This window comes from Falco peregrinus, chromosome 6 (genome assembly GCF_023634155.1).
Source record: "Falco peregrinus isolate bFalPer1 chromosome 6, bFalPer1.pri, whole genome shotgun sequence".
Lineage (NCBI taxonomy): Eukaryota > Metazoa > Chordata > Aves > Falconiformes > Falconidae > Falco > Falco peregrinus.
Window position 1 is genome coordinate 90849362 of NC_073726.1, and position 13726 is coordinate 90863087.

Genomic DNA, 13726 nt, shown 5'->3' on the forward strand with positions numbered 1-13726 from the left:
CACTTTGTGTACATACAAACATACTCCCGATGTAGGTAGCCACTCATTTGCCACCCACCCATTTCTGTACCCACAAGCATCCACTCCACATATCCACGTAACCAGTTTGTCCTCCCAGCTTTTTTCCACCCGCTCATACTCTGCACACATCATCATCCATCCACATCCTGTATCCTGTATCCATACATGTCAATCTTTAGGCACAGACCAGCATTTTGCTCTACCAGCCTAGACCAAGGAAGAGAATGGAAGTCTTGCCACTAGGAAACAAAAGGCAGAGAAGAGATGATGATGTCATATGTTCTCTAAAATTTGCATTCCTTTGTATCTTGTGGCATCATGCTCAGATATTTCTGTCTGGGCCAGCTTCTTCAGTAGTCCTCATCCTTCGAATACTTTCTCAGTCTACTCAGTGTCCTATAGAAACTCCAAGAATCAAGCGATATGAAGAGTAGCAGAACTATTTGTTACTCCTTCTTCTAGTTCTTATTTTGGATTGTTGAGTGTTGGCTGTGCAGAAATATTTTTAAAAGGTAGAGCTTTAATTGATAACATTAAAATGTTACTAAGTTTCAAAAGCCTTAATTGATAGTATAAAAATGTTCATTAAGCTTTAAAAGCCTTAAGTGCTACACATTTTTGTTCCTTTTATGAGTTGTATTGCTTTTTGGAGGAAGATGTTGTCTGCTGTTGAGTTTAAATATTAACCAAGGAAGGTTCATCAGAAGTAGTTGTGATCTCTGTACTCTTTTTATTTGTTTAGGAGTGGCCTATCAGTGGTGGAGCATGGAACCTTGGAGCTCAGACATATCCTGAAATCATTATTACAGGGTGAGAATGAAACTGAGGATTGGTACTTTTAAAATTTTAGTGTCTACAGCTTTTGATTGCGGGTTAGCTATAGCTAAGAGTTGACCCTTCACAGAGCATGCATATCCTGCCCTCTTCATTTGAGGTATGTAGTTTTTTCCCTTGTGCAGAGTCACCACAGAAATTCCCATTTGCTCCAGAAAACAGAACTTTATATTTGGGGATGAAATACCATTAAGAATTATCATTTGAGGCCCCAGTGTTAGACAGCAATTCTATATGCTTGTGAAGGTGAGTTCTTTGGAAAGGAGAATCCATTGCAAGAGGGTGTTTTGGCCATGAATGGCACAGAGAATAGCTTTCAAAAGGGGAGCAGCTGTTCTTCTGTTGCTGTTGTCCTTTGGCCTTCGGGGACTTTGTATTTGGGGACAGTGAGTGTGGTGCACTGGGATGAATTTCACCTTGTGAGTGGAGACACAGCCCCATAGCGAAAAGGCGTAGGAAGGCTCCGACTGCAGTCGAAGCTCCGTGAGCAACACCTGATGTGTTTTCAAGGGCCAGGCTGTAAAGCAAAAGCTATTCAGCTATGACACACCCTGCGTTTCCCTCTGGTCTCAGCCATGCTGATGATAGCGATATATTTGATAAATTGTTACTATCAGTGATACTTAATACCTTGTTTTTAAAAATAAGATTATGATGTGTGCAATAGTACCAATAAGGTGATGGAGGACTTTTTCCCATTTTAAAGAGAAATGTGTCCTTTTTCCAGCTTTACTTTGGGGATGATTTTATGTTAATAAAAAGAACACAGCTCTAAGGTGTGACCCTAATACCCTACCTGTAATGGTCCCAGGGACATGGAGTATGCAAAACAAAGTTACCCTCTGTCCTTTCAACGTCCGTTAGACATGGCATTTTTAGTGAAGGCTTGAGGCTGGCCCACTGCAAAGCCAAAAGTGCTGTAACTTGGTGCTGTCATTAGTATGGGAATTAATTTCTTGGTGTTATGATCTTAAAGTTCATTGGGGGCTTAGTTCTTTGTAGGAAATGCATGAAAAAGTGTTTTATTAACCAAATAAAAATAATAACAAAGTATTTTCTTATGTTTAGTATATATATAATTATATATTGTCAGTAAGACATGGAGAGTTACCACATGAGCAAAACACAGGTTTTCTGCTTATGTTTATCACTCACTGAAAGTAGAAGATGTTTTAGAATTGCATCTTGTTTTAACACATTTAATTTTTATATTTTTTTAAGCCATGCAGATGGATCAGTAAAGTTTTGGGATGCTTCTGCCAGTAAGTTTCTGAAGTTCACTTTTATATAATATTGACAAGTCACATGCAGAGATATATATATATATATATATATTAAAAAAACCACATGACAGCTAACAGTATGAGTAGTAATACCTGAGATGATATAATCGGGAATAATGAGGTTAAATTAAGCAATTTTTTATTAAATTAGGGAAATAAACTCTGCTAATGAGAAATATTAGACAGAAAAGAGTGGAAGTCTTTAAGCATAATAAAAACTCCAGATCCAATGTACCAAAACCTATGAAGGATGGAGTGTTGGTTAAAAATCCCTAGGACATAATCTTCTTGTGTGTCTAAGAGTGGGCTCAATTTGATCTAATATTGTCACGTCTGTTCTATTCTGAGTACAATACAGACCCTTTTACAGCTAAGAAAAATAAAATACAATAGTACATCTTGATACATGTCTAACCTGGCGAGGGTGGAGAAGACCTAAATCTTTTCTTGTCCAGTCTCAAGTTCCAGGAAATAATTGGGAAGAATTTCCATTAATCTGAGCAGGAAAAGGTTTCTGAAAATACATGTTCCATACATTCTTACTCTAACTACAGATACTAAAACCCAGCATTTTCCTCTACAGAAAATATGGCATTTATTAGTAAAATATATTTATTAAATATATACAAACCTTTTGGTTGAAGGCTAAAATATTCTGGTTCAAATAGTGTGACTGTGGTTCACAAAAGTTGCAGTAGAGTTGTCTTGTATTCTGTCTCTTCTGTGGTACAGGGATGTCTGGGTAGAATATATGAGGTATCAGTCTCTTAAAGAGTGTTAAAAAAATTTCTGTATGAAATGTTAGGCATAGGGAGATTTAATTTGACCCTAATACCCTACCTGTAATGGTCCCAGGGACACGGAGTATGCAAAACTGCCTGCTAGTTCCACGTTGTGCCACAGAATTGTAATGGTTAATACTGCTACCATTTCCAGCCAAATACAGGGAACGTTTACAACTTTTTAATGTCAGCTGAACCTGGTGACTTTGTCAGGTATTTTTCTTTTTGCCTAATACCAAATATTTTCACTCATCAGGGTGGACAAGGAGATAATGAGGATTTCCAAAGCCTCACCTCACAAAGGAGTTTTACATAAGCATGTCAACTGAACATGACAATGAGTTGGGTTTTTATAATATAATTTTATTATATAATTTGTCTATTTGGAAATGGAGGAAAACCAGATACATGCAGCTTAGAGTTTACATCTTCCAGTATTTTCAAGTTGTGGTGAACAGCAGAAAGAAAAAAATGCAAATGCGGTCAACAGGAGTTTTATCTGCAAAGACAGAAGTTTGAGAGCACTTTAATATGAACAAAAATAGGATAATTACTTTTATTTAGAGAAGTAGTGCGAGGCATTAGACCTTGTCTTGTGCATATTTCATTACTTATGCTCTTGACAACAATGTGCAAATACAGGCATTAAAGTTCGGGTGAAGCAATACAGACTGTTGCAAGACCCCAAAGCATTTAGCGTACAGTCTGCACAGGAACCAGCGTGCTAATGGTTGCGTCTCTAACCCTGGCAGAATGGGGAAAGGAAAAAACTTATCATAGGGAATGTAAACATAACCCACTAATGAATCTCTACCTGCTGCAATAGGAGTTTTTCTGAAAGGTAAAAGCCTAGATGATTGTGAGTATTCACAATCCCTTCAGCAGCAATGGTACTTTCAGTGCATCTCTTATGTCCTGGTCTTAGTCCTGCTTTTCAGGGCGTGTACTGCGTTACTGGTACCATACTTGGTACTTCTTATTTACAAGGGTTTAATTGTTACAAGGTTTTATTATTTACAAGGTCTTCACTTTTTTTTAATAGAGTTCAAATTTCAATTGAGATTTCATGGCAAACATAATATTCTGCTGGTATTTGAAGGCACAAAATACTGTGCTTCTAGTCATGTTTTAATTGTGTCATTTTGTATCTGAAAGCGTAGATTTGTGGGAAAAGGGGAATAGCTAAACCACTGAAACAGATTTCCAAATGTATCTTTGCTCAAAAGTCATTGCAGTTTCTTATTTGCCCTTGTGCAGACGATGCTTAGTGATTCACAGATGCACAGAGAGCCTCACCTTGAACTTAAGTCCTATGGTTCTGTGATTCTGACCCAGTATGCGTGGACCCATGACATCTGAAGTGCCACTCTACATTTCCCAGTGGGACTGAGGGCTTCCTGAGGCCTCTTGCACTGCCACAGAAGGCAGGCAGAATTATGTGTTCGTTACAGAAGCCCTGGCTTCTGTAATTTGTGAAAATGTGGTGGCATTTTTTATGCTAAAACTTTTTGTACATATACAAAAAAATATATGCTAAAACTCCTGGAATATATCTGCAGTGCAAAATGAAAATGTCATTTTGCTGTGTATGTCACCCTGTTACATAACTCAAACGCCGTTTTTTCATCTTCTTGTTGCTCTTGTTACACAAGCTGGCTAGGCTGATCTACCACAATTACACTAACAGCCGTGGCAGCTTTGCCTTTATCTATATACACACTTTTATAGTTGCTGCACCTGTCTGGCTTTTTTTCTGACCTTATGCACTTATTAATTAATGCCACTGATAAATTAATGTAAAAGTAGTAAAAAACAGGGAGGAATGTCAATAAAACAAAATGAGGTTAATTATAATCCCTCCTTTACCTCCAGAATTCACTGCAGTGGAATTCTAGTCTTGACAAAGATTTTGGATATTAAGGTTCAATGTACAGGTATAAATACAGATATAGTTACTAGTCAGGAAATAAAAAACATTTTAGAACTCCTGTTCATTCGGAAAGTGTTTGTGTTACTCAGGCCACATAAATACTTGCCTAATGTTTTCTCTTGAAGTGCCATACAGTCTTTACATTCTGGCCAGACAATAACCTCAGACAAACTAAATCTTCGTTTCACATCTCATTAGGAAAATGGCAGCATTATCAGAGCCTCTTTATAACATTGAGTATAAGCCTAATTATAGACATAGTGGTTGATCTGTGACATCCCGGCCTAGAAAGTACTGTTTCACAGACCATTATCTGTTTGGGATGTATTAAATAAATACATAACCTACCAGTACTGTGTACCAGAATAATATCTGTATTGTATAATACCCATCTTCTTCTCCTCTTAGGCCTTCCTAAGTTTCTTTGTTCTGCCACAACTGAAAGGAAAATGGGAACTGAGGAATTTTATAACTGATTTGCTTCATGTTAGTTATTCTTACGTGTTTTAATGTATTCCAGTTACTCTACAGATGCTGTACAAATTAAAAACATCAAAGGTCTTCGAAAAACAGAAAGTGGGAGAAGGAAAAGCAACAGCTGAGATTGTGGAAGAAGATCCTTTTGCTGTTCAGATGATGTGTTGGTGTCCTGAAAGCCGAATTTTCTGTGTGGCAGGAGTTTCTGCATATGTGGTTGTTTACAGGTTCAGCAAACATGAAGTAAATACTGAAATTGCAGTAAGTCCTTCAGAATTTTACTCTTATAAAAGAACATAATTTCTAAATTGCCTTGCTGTGTCTGTGCTCGTATAATTGAATAAAATTAATATCAGGCTGTATAAATATAGGTTTAGGGACATTCCATTTTAAACCTTTTGAGTGAAATCTTGATCCTACTTGTTAGTGACAAAAATCTGAGTTTTTAGGAGCCAGCTCTCTAGTTTTTTGCTTCAATAGTAACCAATAGTACAGATTTCAGACAGAGTTTTCTTTTAAGGCTTTATGATACAGTAAATCTCTGTTGTGTTTACCTGCTCTAAAAATAGTGGCTGCTGTATGTTATTATCTATAATGTACGTTGTGTACATACGTAATAACACTCTTTTTAACTCAAGTATTTAATCTCTTTAATTTATGTTCATAGTGTTTGTACCACAAGGGGACTGAAAATTATCACTGGCTTTAAAAAAATAAGAGATTTATGTTTTTTTCTGGCTTGTGCTGACTTTGTTTCCCTAAAAATGGACACTACCTGTAATACCAGATTATTTGTGGCTAAGCACTTGTTATTTCCCTAAGCTTTCTGTTGCTTTATCCTGTTCAAATACTCCTTTTTGCGTCTTCACATCTTAAGCAGTCACCTTATTTCAAATAGAATCACACAGTTCTTGTTCTTTTAACTGCACCACAGTCACCTTGTACTTACCACTGTAGTACAGCAAGTCTGACTTTGGTTTAAAACTTGCATTTTTGTACAAGAGCCACAACCACTGCTAACAGCAATTGCTGAACTGCATTTATAGTGTAAAACATTCTTCCGTAAGACTGAAAAGTTTATCAGGAGTCTACTTTTAAAGCAAAGCCAAACTAAACATGACTGCCTGTCCTTCAGCCTTGCCATTCTCTGGTGCTGGAGAACAGTTTGCAACTCAGCCACTCTCTTGCCAGAAAGTATTTCTTTGCGTCTGCCAGCTCTCAACAAACCCCAGGGGCCGACCCAACATTTCCCTATCATTTTCCACTGTTTTTTCCAGTGGTTACAGTTCTTTTCCTTTTCACACTATTTCAATGTGCTTTAGAAAGTCTGTAGTTCTAGCCTGGCAAAAACCTGTCATTTTTGGCCTGTAGCCATGTGCCATCTGCTAAGGAAATTCATTACCTATAGCTGTTCTGTTGCTTTCCTCTCATTTTTTTCCCTCAGAGGCAATTATTAAACATATTGAACGTATCCTTTCAGGAAAGTTTTAAAACTAATGAACAGTAATTTCACGTTACTGACCAGCTATGTATAATGCTGCTGAAATTATTACATTTCAGTATTCTTACATTGTTCCATAGCAAATGCACCTTATCTTTCATTACCTATCATTTAATTTCTTTATTTTTGGGTTTTTTACTCTTGTGGCTGAAGTGCATCAGATCTGATATTTTCTAAAGTGTTATAATATGTGCAATTTAACAGTTTCTCAGATTTCATCCGTAATTAAGAAGCATGTATATGAGGAATTGTTCTCTGAAGAGTTACTTTAATGTTATCGGATCTTGGTGGCATAGTCACTGAGTTCCCCTGGGTTTTGTGCATCCCTGAGATGGGCCTCATCTCTTGGTTTGCACATTTTTCCTGTAGGCATTCAAGTCTTCACTCTCAAAAGGTGAGGATTTTTTTTTATAATAAAAAATACAGGAGTCTTTGTAGAATATGTACCTGACTTTAGGCTGTCTGGCTTTGTCTATACTGAATTCTATAGGATTTCTTTGCTGTCTGAGGTGAGCCCAAGTTCTAGCACTTAGTGTCCACCCTTCTCTAGCAGCCAGCCTGATTGCACCTTGAGTTCAGTACACAAATCCCAGTATTTTAGGGACCCCATGTTGATTTGACTGCCTGATGTCATTGCTGTGGTTAATGGGAAGCTTGGAGGCTACTCAAAGGTTTCTCCATGTAGCAGGGAAGTCTGGTGCTGAATATGCCTTAGACGCATAGGCTATGTCTGGGATTTCCTCAATAGAAGTACTGTTTGCATCATTTCATATTGGAATCTGGAAGCAATAGTATGCATGAGACAAATTCTGTGTAATATCCCACCTTGGATTCATTGCCATGCAGTTATGTAAAAAGCATTTGCTGCCGCTGTTTTCTCACCTGAATCCACTCCCTACTGTCTCAAAAGGATATCTAGGTATCTATTAAACATGATCAGTCTTTCCTCAGTGATGCTTCTCTTCAAAGCTCTTGGGAAGAACTATGGGGAAAAAAAATTATACTGGCTTGAATGTAGAAATGAGAATTAATGAGCCTAGTGATGGGAACCTCCAAAAAGATCTTTACCGTGTGCCAAAATAAATTGGTGCAGCAGTTCTGTACCCCTTCCAAGGTCCAGTCAAAGTAGGGACCAAAGCATAAAAAAAATCCACAGTCATGTTATTAGCCTAAATTTTTCCTTCTCTCTGCAAATGAAGAATAGCTACAACTTAACAAAATCAATTTTAGTAGATAAAGGAAGACAGAGAAAAACATCCAAAGAAGAATGATGCATTTCTAACATGGCAAGCAGAAGAGCATACTCTTCAACAGTTACTGCAGTCCTGCATGAAGATTAAACAACATTATAAATTGTTTCAGGCAGCAGCAATTACTTCCAGGAGATGAGTTTTTCCTGAATTCAGTATTTCACTCATTAGTCTTTGAAAGCAAATGTTGTCCATAGGTTTCTTTAGCTGAATCAGGCAAAAAAGTCCAAGGATTTTGCAAGGAGAAAAAAAAAAAGTGAAATTTTGAGAAAGGACCCTTTCTCTTCTAGTTGAGCAAAATTGCTTCTTTCTGAAGTGTAATGTGTTTTAACACAATGGCTGAGAAATAGGAGAGCCTTCAGTACTGATCTTTATCTCCTGATTCTTATAAAACTTAGGTATTTTCTTAGTCTCTGATCTGGTACAGATGATGTCTCAGTGGGAAATCACTAAGATGGAGTTTGCAGTGTCTACATCTGTAATTGCTTCTGATCTCTTCAAAGTACCAGAACTGAAATTAATATTAATTTAGTAATCCCAAGACCTTATCTCTTTGGGTTCTGTACCTTGGGTTTTATTCTTTTCAAAATGAGCATCTCCTTGGACAATTTATGAGGTAGAAAGAACTGCCCCATATATACTGTGATTCTTTGAGATGATTACTTGTATAGATTTGAGCTCCCTGTCCAGTTTCCCCTGCGTTTTGGAGTCCCCAGTTCAGGAGAACCGTTATCTCTGGTATGTCAGATTTCCTGGCCCCCACCTATGGGAAAACGAGGTTTGTTCGTCAGTACTACCCACGCTGTCAGGTTTCGGCACGCTGGCTACAACATGCCTTGTAGAGACTCTGTTGTGCTAGCAGTAAGGAGGTGGAGTTTTTAATGAATTTGGAAAAGGTAACAGGCAATAGGCAGATAATTTTTATTACATTTATCCTGAATGATGCCTTCTTATGCCAGAATATTATTTATTTGGGGCTCAGTGTTTATCTTCTCTTTTTGTAATAAACTCTGGAAAACTGTATTCTTGCCTTTCACTTACGGTAAAAGCCTTAAATCAGTCAGCACTGGAAGAATGTAGCTGTGTATTTCTCTGTCACTGCAGGGCAGATGACTAGTTCCTATCCGGGGTTGCTGTCAGGCTGTATAAATAACAAGTGACAGCATTCTTTGCCTGCAAATGATAATGAGAAAGGGGTGTGTGTGTGTGTGTGTGTATTTTTTAAAAAAGGCTTGCTGATATTTATTTGAAATTAACAGAACTTTCAGCAGCTTGCTTTGTTAAATTATAACTTAGCTTTTTATTTATTTAAGTCATTAGAGGTACGACTTCAGTATGAAGTAGAAGATATCATTACTCCTGAACCAGAAATAATTCCTGCATTTCCAGATGCCTCTTCCCAGCTTCCTTCTGTAAAGAGCCTTTCAGGCAGTACCAACACTGTAGCATGCGAAGGAACGATGAAGGATAGCATCCCATGTCTTAGGTAAGTCTATGCCATTGTTCAAACATTTATCTTTCTAAAAAAAAGCATTGCTATTGTTGTAGTAACAATCCATCAAGTATCAAGAAAAAGAGGTTAATCGTATGTATGCGCCACAAAATGAGAAGAAACCAGAATATGGAACAAACAAAATAATTAAGGCAAAGTAATGAACAAGGGATTTTAAAAGGCTAGAAGTAATTATGAGGAAGGTAAACTGTTATAGTAAAGGTTTGACTGTAATTTTCCAGTATGATCTAGGAGTAAATCTTCATCTCTTACCCACAATTTTGAATGGAACACAAGCACCACAGAACAGATCAAGGCATGTATGAGGATTTATTTTTTTGAGTTCACAAAGAGACTTCCATAGACCAGACGTGCGCAAAGCTTTTCCTTGGTTAATTAGTATAACGCTAAAATCTTTCTTTGTGAAGTATATGCATTTTTTTGTATGTAAGAGATGGAAACTGTGTTCATACTCATGAAACAATTGTTAAAATATACAGTTATGAAACAGTTGCACTGTGTGGAAGTGTATATATGTTGAATCTTTAGAAAGAAGCAAGTTGTTGTCTGCTAGAGTACATATTGACACTGTTCGGAATAGATTAATACGTTCTTACTAATAAGGCAGATAAATTATGGACTTGAATAGCTGCAAAACAGAATTCTGTACAAAGCACTAGAAACTGTAATTTTCCAGCAATTATAGTGCACTGCTGATAACAATTGCCCTCATTTTAGTGAATTCATTATTATTTCAGTCTAATTATTATTAAAGATTTTAAATACCTCAATTATTTCAAAAACAGTTTAAATGAACATTCCCTGACTTTGCAGATACTTTGGGCAGTTGAGCTCCTGAAAATAGGATTAGCATTTAAAAGCAATATCGCGACATTGTTCTTGTGAAATTAACAGTATTTTTTGGCATCCCATTCATTTGCCTACCTTATTCAGTCAGGCAGTTGAACCTCAGACCTCAGTTTAACCATTAATATAAACCATGAAAATCAATAGAAGTGGCAGAGAGAAGTTACTAAAAAAATCCCAATGTGAAATCTATTTATGATACCGAAATCAGCAAGACTGTAATTGATTATTTCAGTGGGTAAGACTTGCCCTTAAGGGCTTCTTATTTGATTTGGTCTGGGGAGAAGACAAATTGTTGATCTTGGAGGCAGGAAAGCTGTAATGGACCTAGTAGAGGTTCTGCTGGTTAATTTTTAGAGGTTTGCTTAACTCCATATGATCTCACGTTAAGCTGCCCAACTGATTTTTGTCCCATTTTACACAAAGTAAATGTAAACTTATTTTGACAGAGAAGTGTTTTTTCAAAGTAGAAGTATATATGACTAGGACTGCTGACATACTCCCTCTTACATTTATATAAAAGCATACTGTGTACACTCTCTTCCTTTTCAATAGAGAAAGGCATATAAATATCCACAGTTTTCCCCAAAACCCTAACTGGGTCCACATTCCCTGTTCATCAAAAAACTTCTAAGAAGAATTATGATGATAAAATGAATGTAGTGCTGGAAACACAGAAAACCCAGCAGAGACCTAGATGATGCTGTTGACTTTATATGCAAGTCATTCAGGTGGGCAGCAGTACAGAATCTAAGATAGAGTGATAATAACGTAAAGCTACAGCCACCTACACATGCAGGGTGAGTGCACAACTTCAACTATATTGATAATCCACATAAAATTTTACATAGAGACTAGCTTTTAATCTTGGTTCCATTGTGTTGATTTTCATATCTGCTTCTCAGCCTTGTCACAGCAAATGAGTGGTGCTCCACACTACGTAATTTTTGCTAGTCAGAATGACTGAATATTTGCTCTGAATAGGTACTAGAAAGAGGGTGACTGAAGGGGCTGAAGCAATGAAAACTTGGCATTTTTTTGTAAATGTTACCAAGAGAGGCAGGCAGCAGTGTGGAATAAATATTTCTCTTGCTTATTGTGGAAGATTTTGTAATGAAATATACAGCTATAATAACATAAGAAACTGATGTATTTGTGAATCTGTATGCATATAAATATTTTTGATGTAAATACTGTCATCAAAAAGCTGTACCCAGGATGTAAGTCTTTGTGCCCAGACTTTTAGTATCATCCTAAAATTAGATCAATCAGGGGTTTTGACAGAAGCTCCAAGTAGCTCCAAAATGATAAAGAACTGTGATTATCTCACAAAGAAAATTAAAACCCAAAACTTTACAACAAACAAATTCAGTGTAGGATAATAAGAACATGTCAAGGAAATCACTGAAATTTATACATTTCTTCTGCGCATACTCCTGTGGTCCCTTTAGGTTTATAGTATCATAGAATCATAGAATGGGTTGGGTTGGAAGGGACCTTAAGGATCCTCCAGCTCCAACCCCCCTGCCCTGGGCAGGAACACCTTCCACTAGAGCAGGTTGCTCCAAGCCCCGTCCAACCTGGCCTTGAGCACTGCCAGGGATGGGGCACCCACAGCTGCTCTGGGCAGCCTGTGCCAGCACCTCACCACCCTCACAGTAAAGAATTTCTTTCTAATATCTGATCTAAATCTACCCTCTTCTAGTTAAAAGCCACTACCCCTTGTCCTATCACTACACATCCTTGTAAGAAGCCCCTCTCCAGCTTTCTTGTCGACCCTCTTTAGGTACTGGGAGCTGCTCTAAGGTCTCCCCGGAGCCTTCCCTTCCCCAGGCTGAACAACCCCAGCTCTCCCAGCCTGCCTGCACAGCAGAGGGGCTCCTGCCCCTGGTCACCTTCATGGCCTCCTCTGGACCTGCTCCAACAGCTCCATGCCCTTCTTATGCTGGGAGCCCCAGGGTATATGAACACTTGAAAAAAAGCAGTCCAAAACAAAATGAAGAACTGTCTATCAACATTACTGTTCAAGCAAGATAGATAGTGAAGCCAGTGAAATAGCTCAGATATCCTTAAGGAGGACAGTGTCACAGGAACATGGGAATGACAAACTGAATCATGTAATCTGAAACTGTTTTATGCCAGTCTTATGGTCTTTCACCAGCTATAACTTATTCTTATGCTCAGAGAAAATCTCTATGAAATAACATCCATCTTACCAAAGAAGATCCTCAAATTTGCAGTGAAAAGTAGTTTTTTGCTTTTTTTTGCTCAGGTAACAACAATCTGAAAGAAAAATTAGAAGGCACTTCAAGTTCTCTGATTTTTTTCAGCATGTTGTTAAAAACACATTGGAAAAGTAATATCATAATAAAACATATTTTAGAAGATCAGAATTAATTCTGCAGCTATTGTCAGTCTCATGGTAGTTTATTTAAAAGAAGAAAAAGACAAACGCATTGCCTTGACAGACATTTGTTGGAACTTACCAAAGCAGCATGTTTGATGCTTGTATTCCCCCGCATCATCAACTATCCATTAGAAAATATGGATGGAAAACATGTCTGCTCAGCTGAAAGGGCATTAGAGTTAAGTCTTGCTTCTTGGATCTCATCTACCTGTTCTATATTTTTTGTAACATTTTTAAGGGCAGGAGCTGAAAACTGAAAATGGGGTGCAAGGTGGAAACACCATCACTAGCATGCCTCTTAAAGGCTCACCCACAGGCATAAGAAGTTGAAGGGGCCCATCACAAAGATACTCTGGAGGACTATGTATATAAAACACTCAGCTTCTGCCTGCTGTGAAGTTTGTTTGAAAAGAATACATTTTTCATCGTATACAAATCTTGTTTGTAGTTTCAGTTTTCACCTGTCTCAAAAGACCCCTCTTCCTTAGCAGCTCGAGTTCACACATGTTCGTCCCTTTGTCCCCGCCATGAATACTCCTGGATAATCCAGGGCTTCAATAAACTTAGGGATAGTGTCACTTCAGAAATGCTTATGGATATGTATCTTAGGAACAAAGGGAAGGGCAAAGCTTTAGTGCCAGCAGAACAGGGGAGAAAGTGCAAACTTTCAGCAGAGGTTTGCTGTTAATAGGAAATGCAAAGCTGTTGCCCACTGTGGTGGGCTGACCTTGGCTGGCTGCCAGGTGCCCACCCAGCCACTCTGCCACTCCCTGTCCTCAACAGGACAAGGGGAAGAAAATAAGATGAAGGAGCTCGTGGGCTGAGATAAAGACAAGGAGATCACTTACCAGTTACTGTCATAGGCAAAACAGACTCAACTAG

General features: G+C 37.9%; 1 protein-coding gene across 4 annotated transcripts in view; it reads left to right on the forward strand.

The window, feature by feature from the left end:
• Positions 1–13726, forward strand: part of STXBP5L (syntaxin binding protein 5L) — a 203106-nt gene that overhangs the window by 128394 nt on the left and 60986 nt on the right. For all 4 annotated transcript variants that reach the window (XM_027777826.2, XM_005231088.3, XM_027777827.2 and 1 more), the window contains exons 13-16: positions 764–831; positions 2077–2117; positions 5371–5588; positions 9392–9564. In XM_027777826.2, the coding sequence (XP_027633627.1) occupies positions 764–831; positions 2077–2117; positions 5371–5588; positions 9392–9564 (500 nt within the window). The remainder of the gene's footprint in view (positions 1–763; positions 832–2076; positions 2118–5370; positions 5589–9391; positions 9565–13726) is intronic.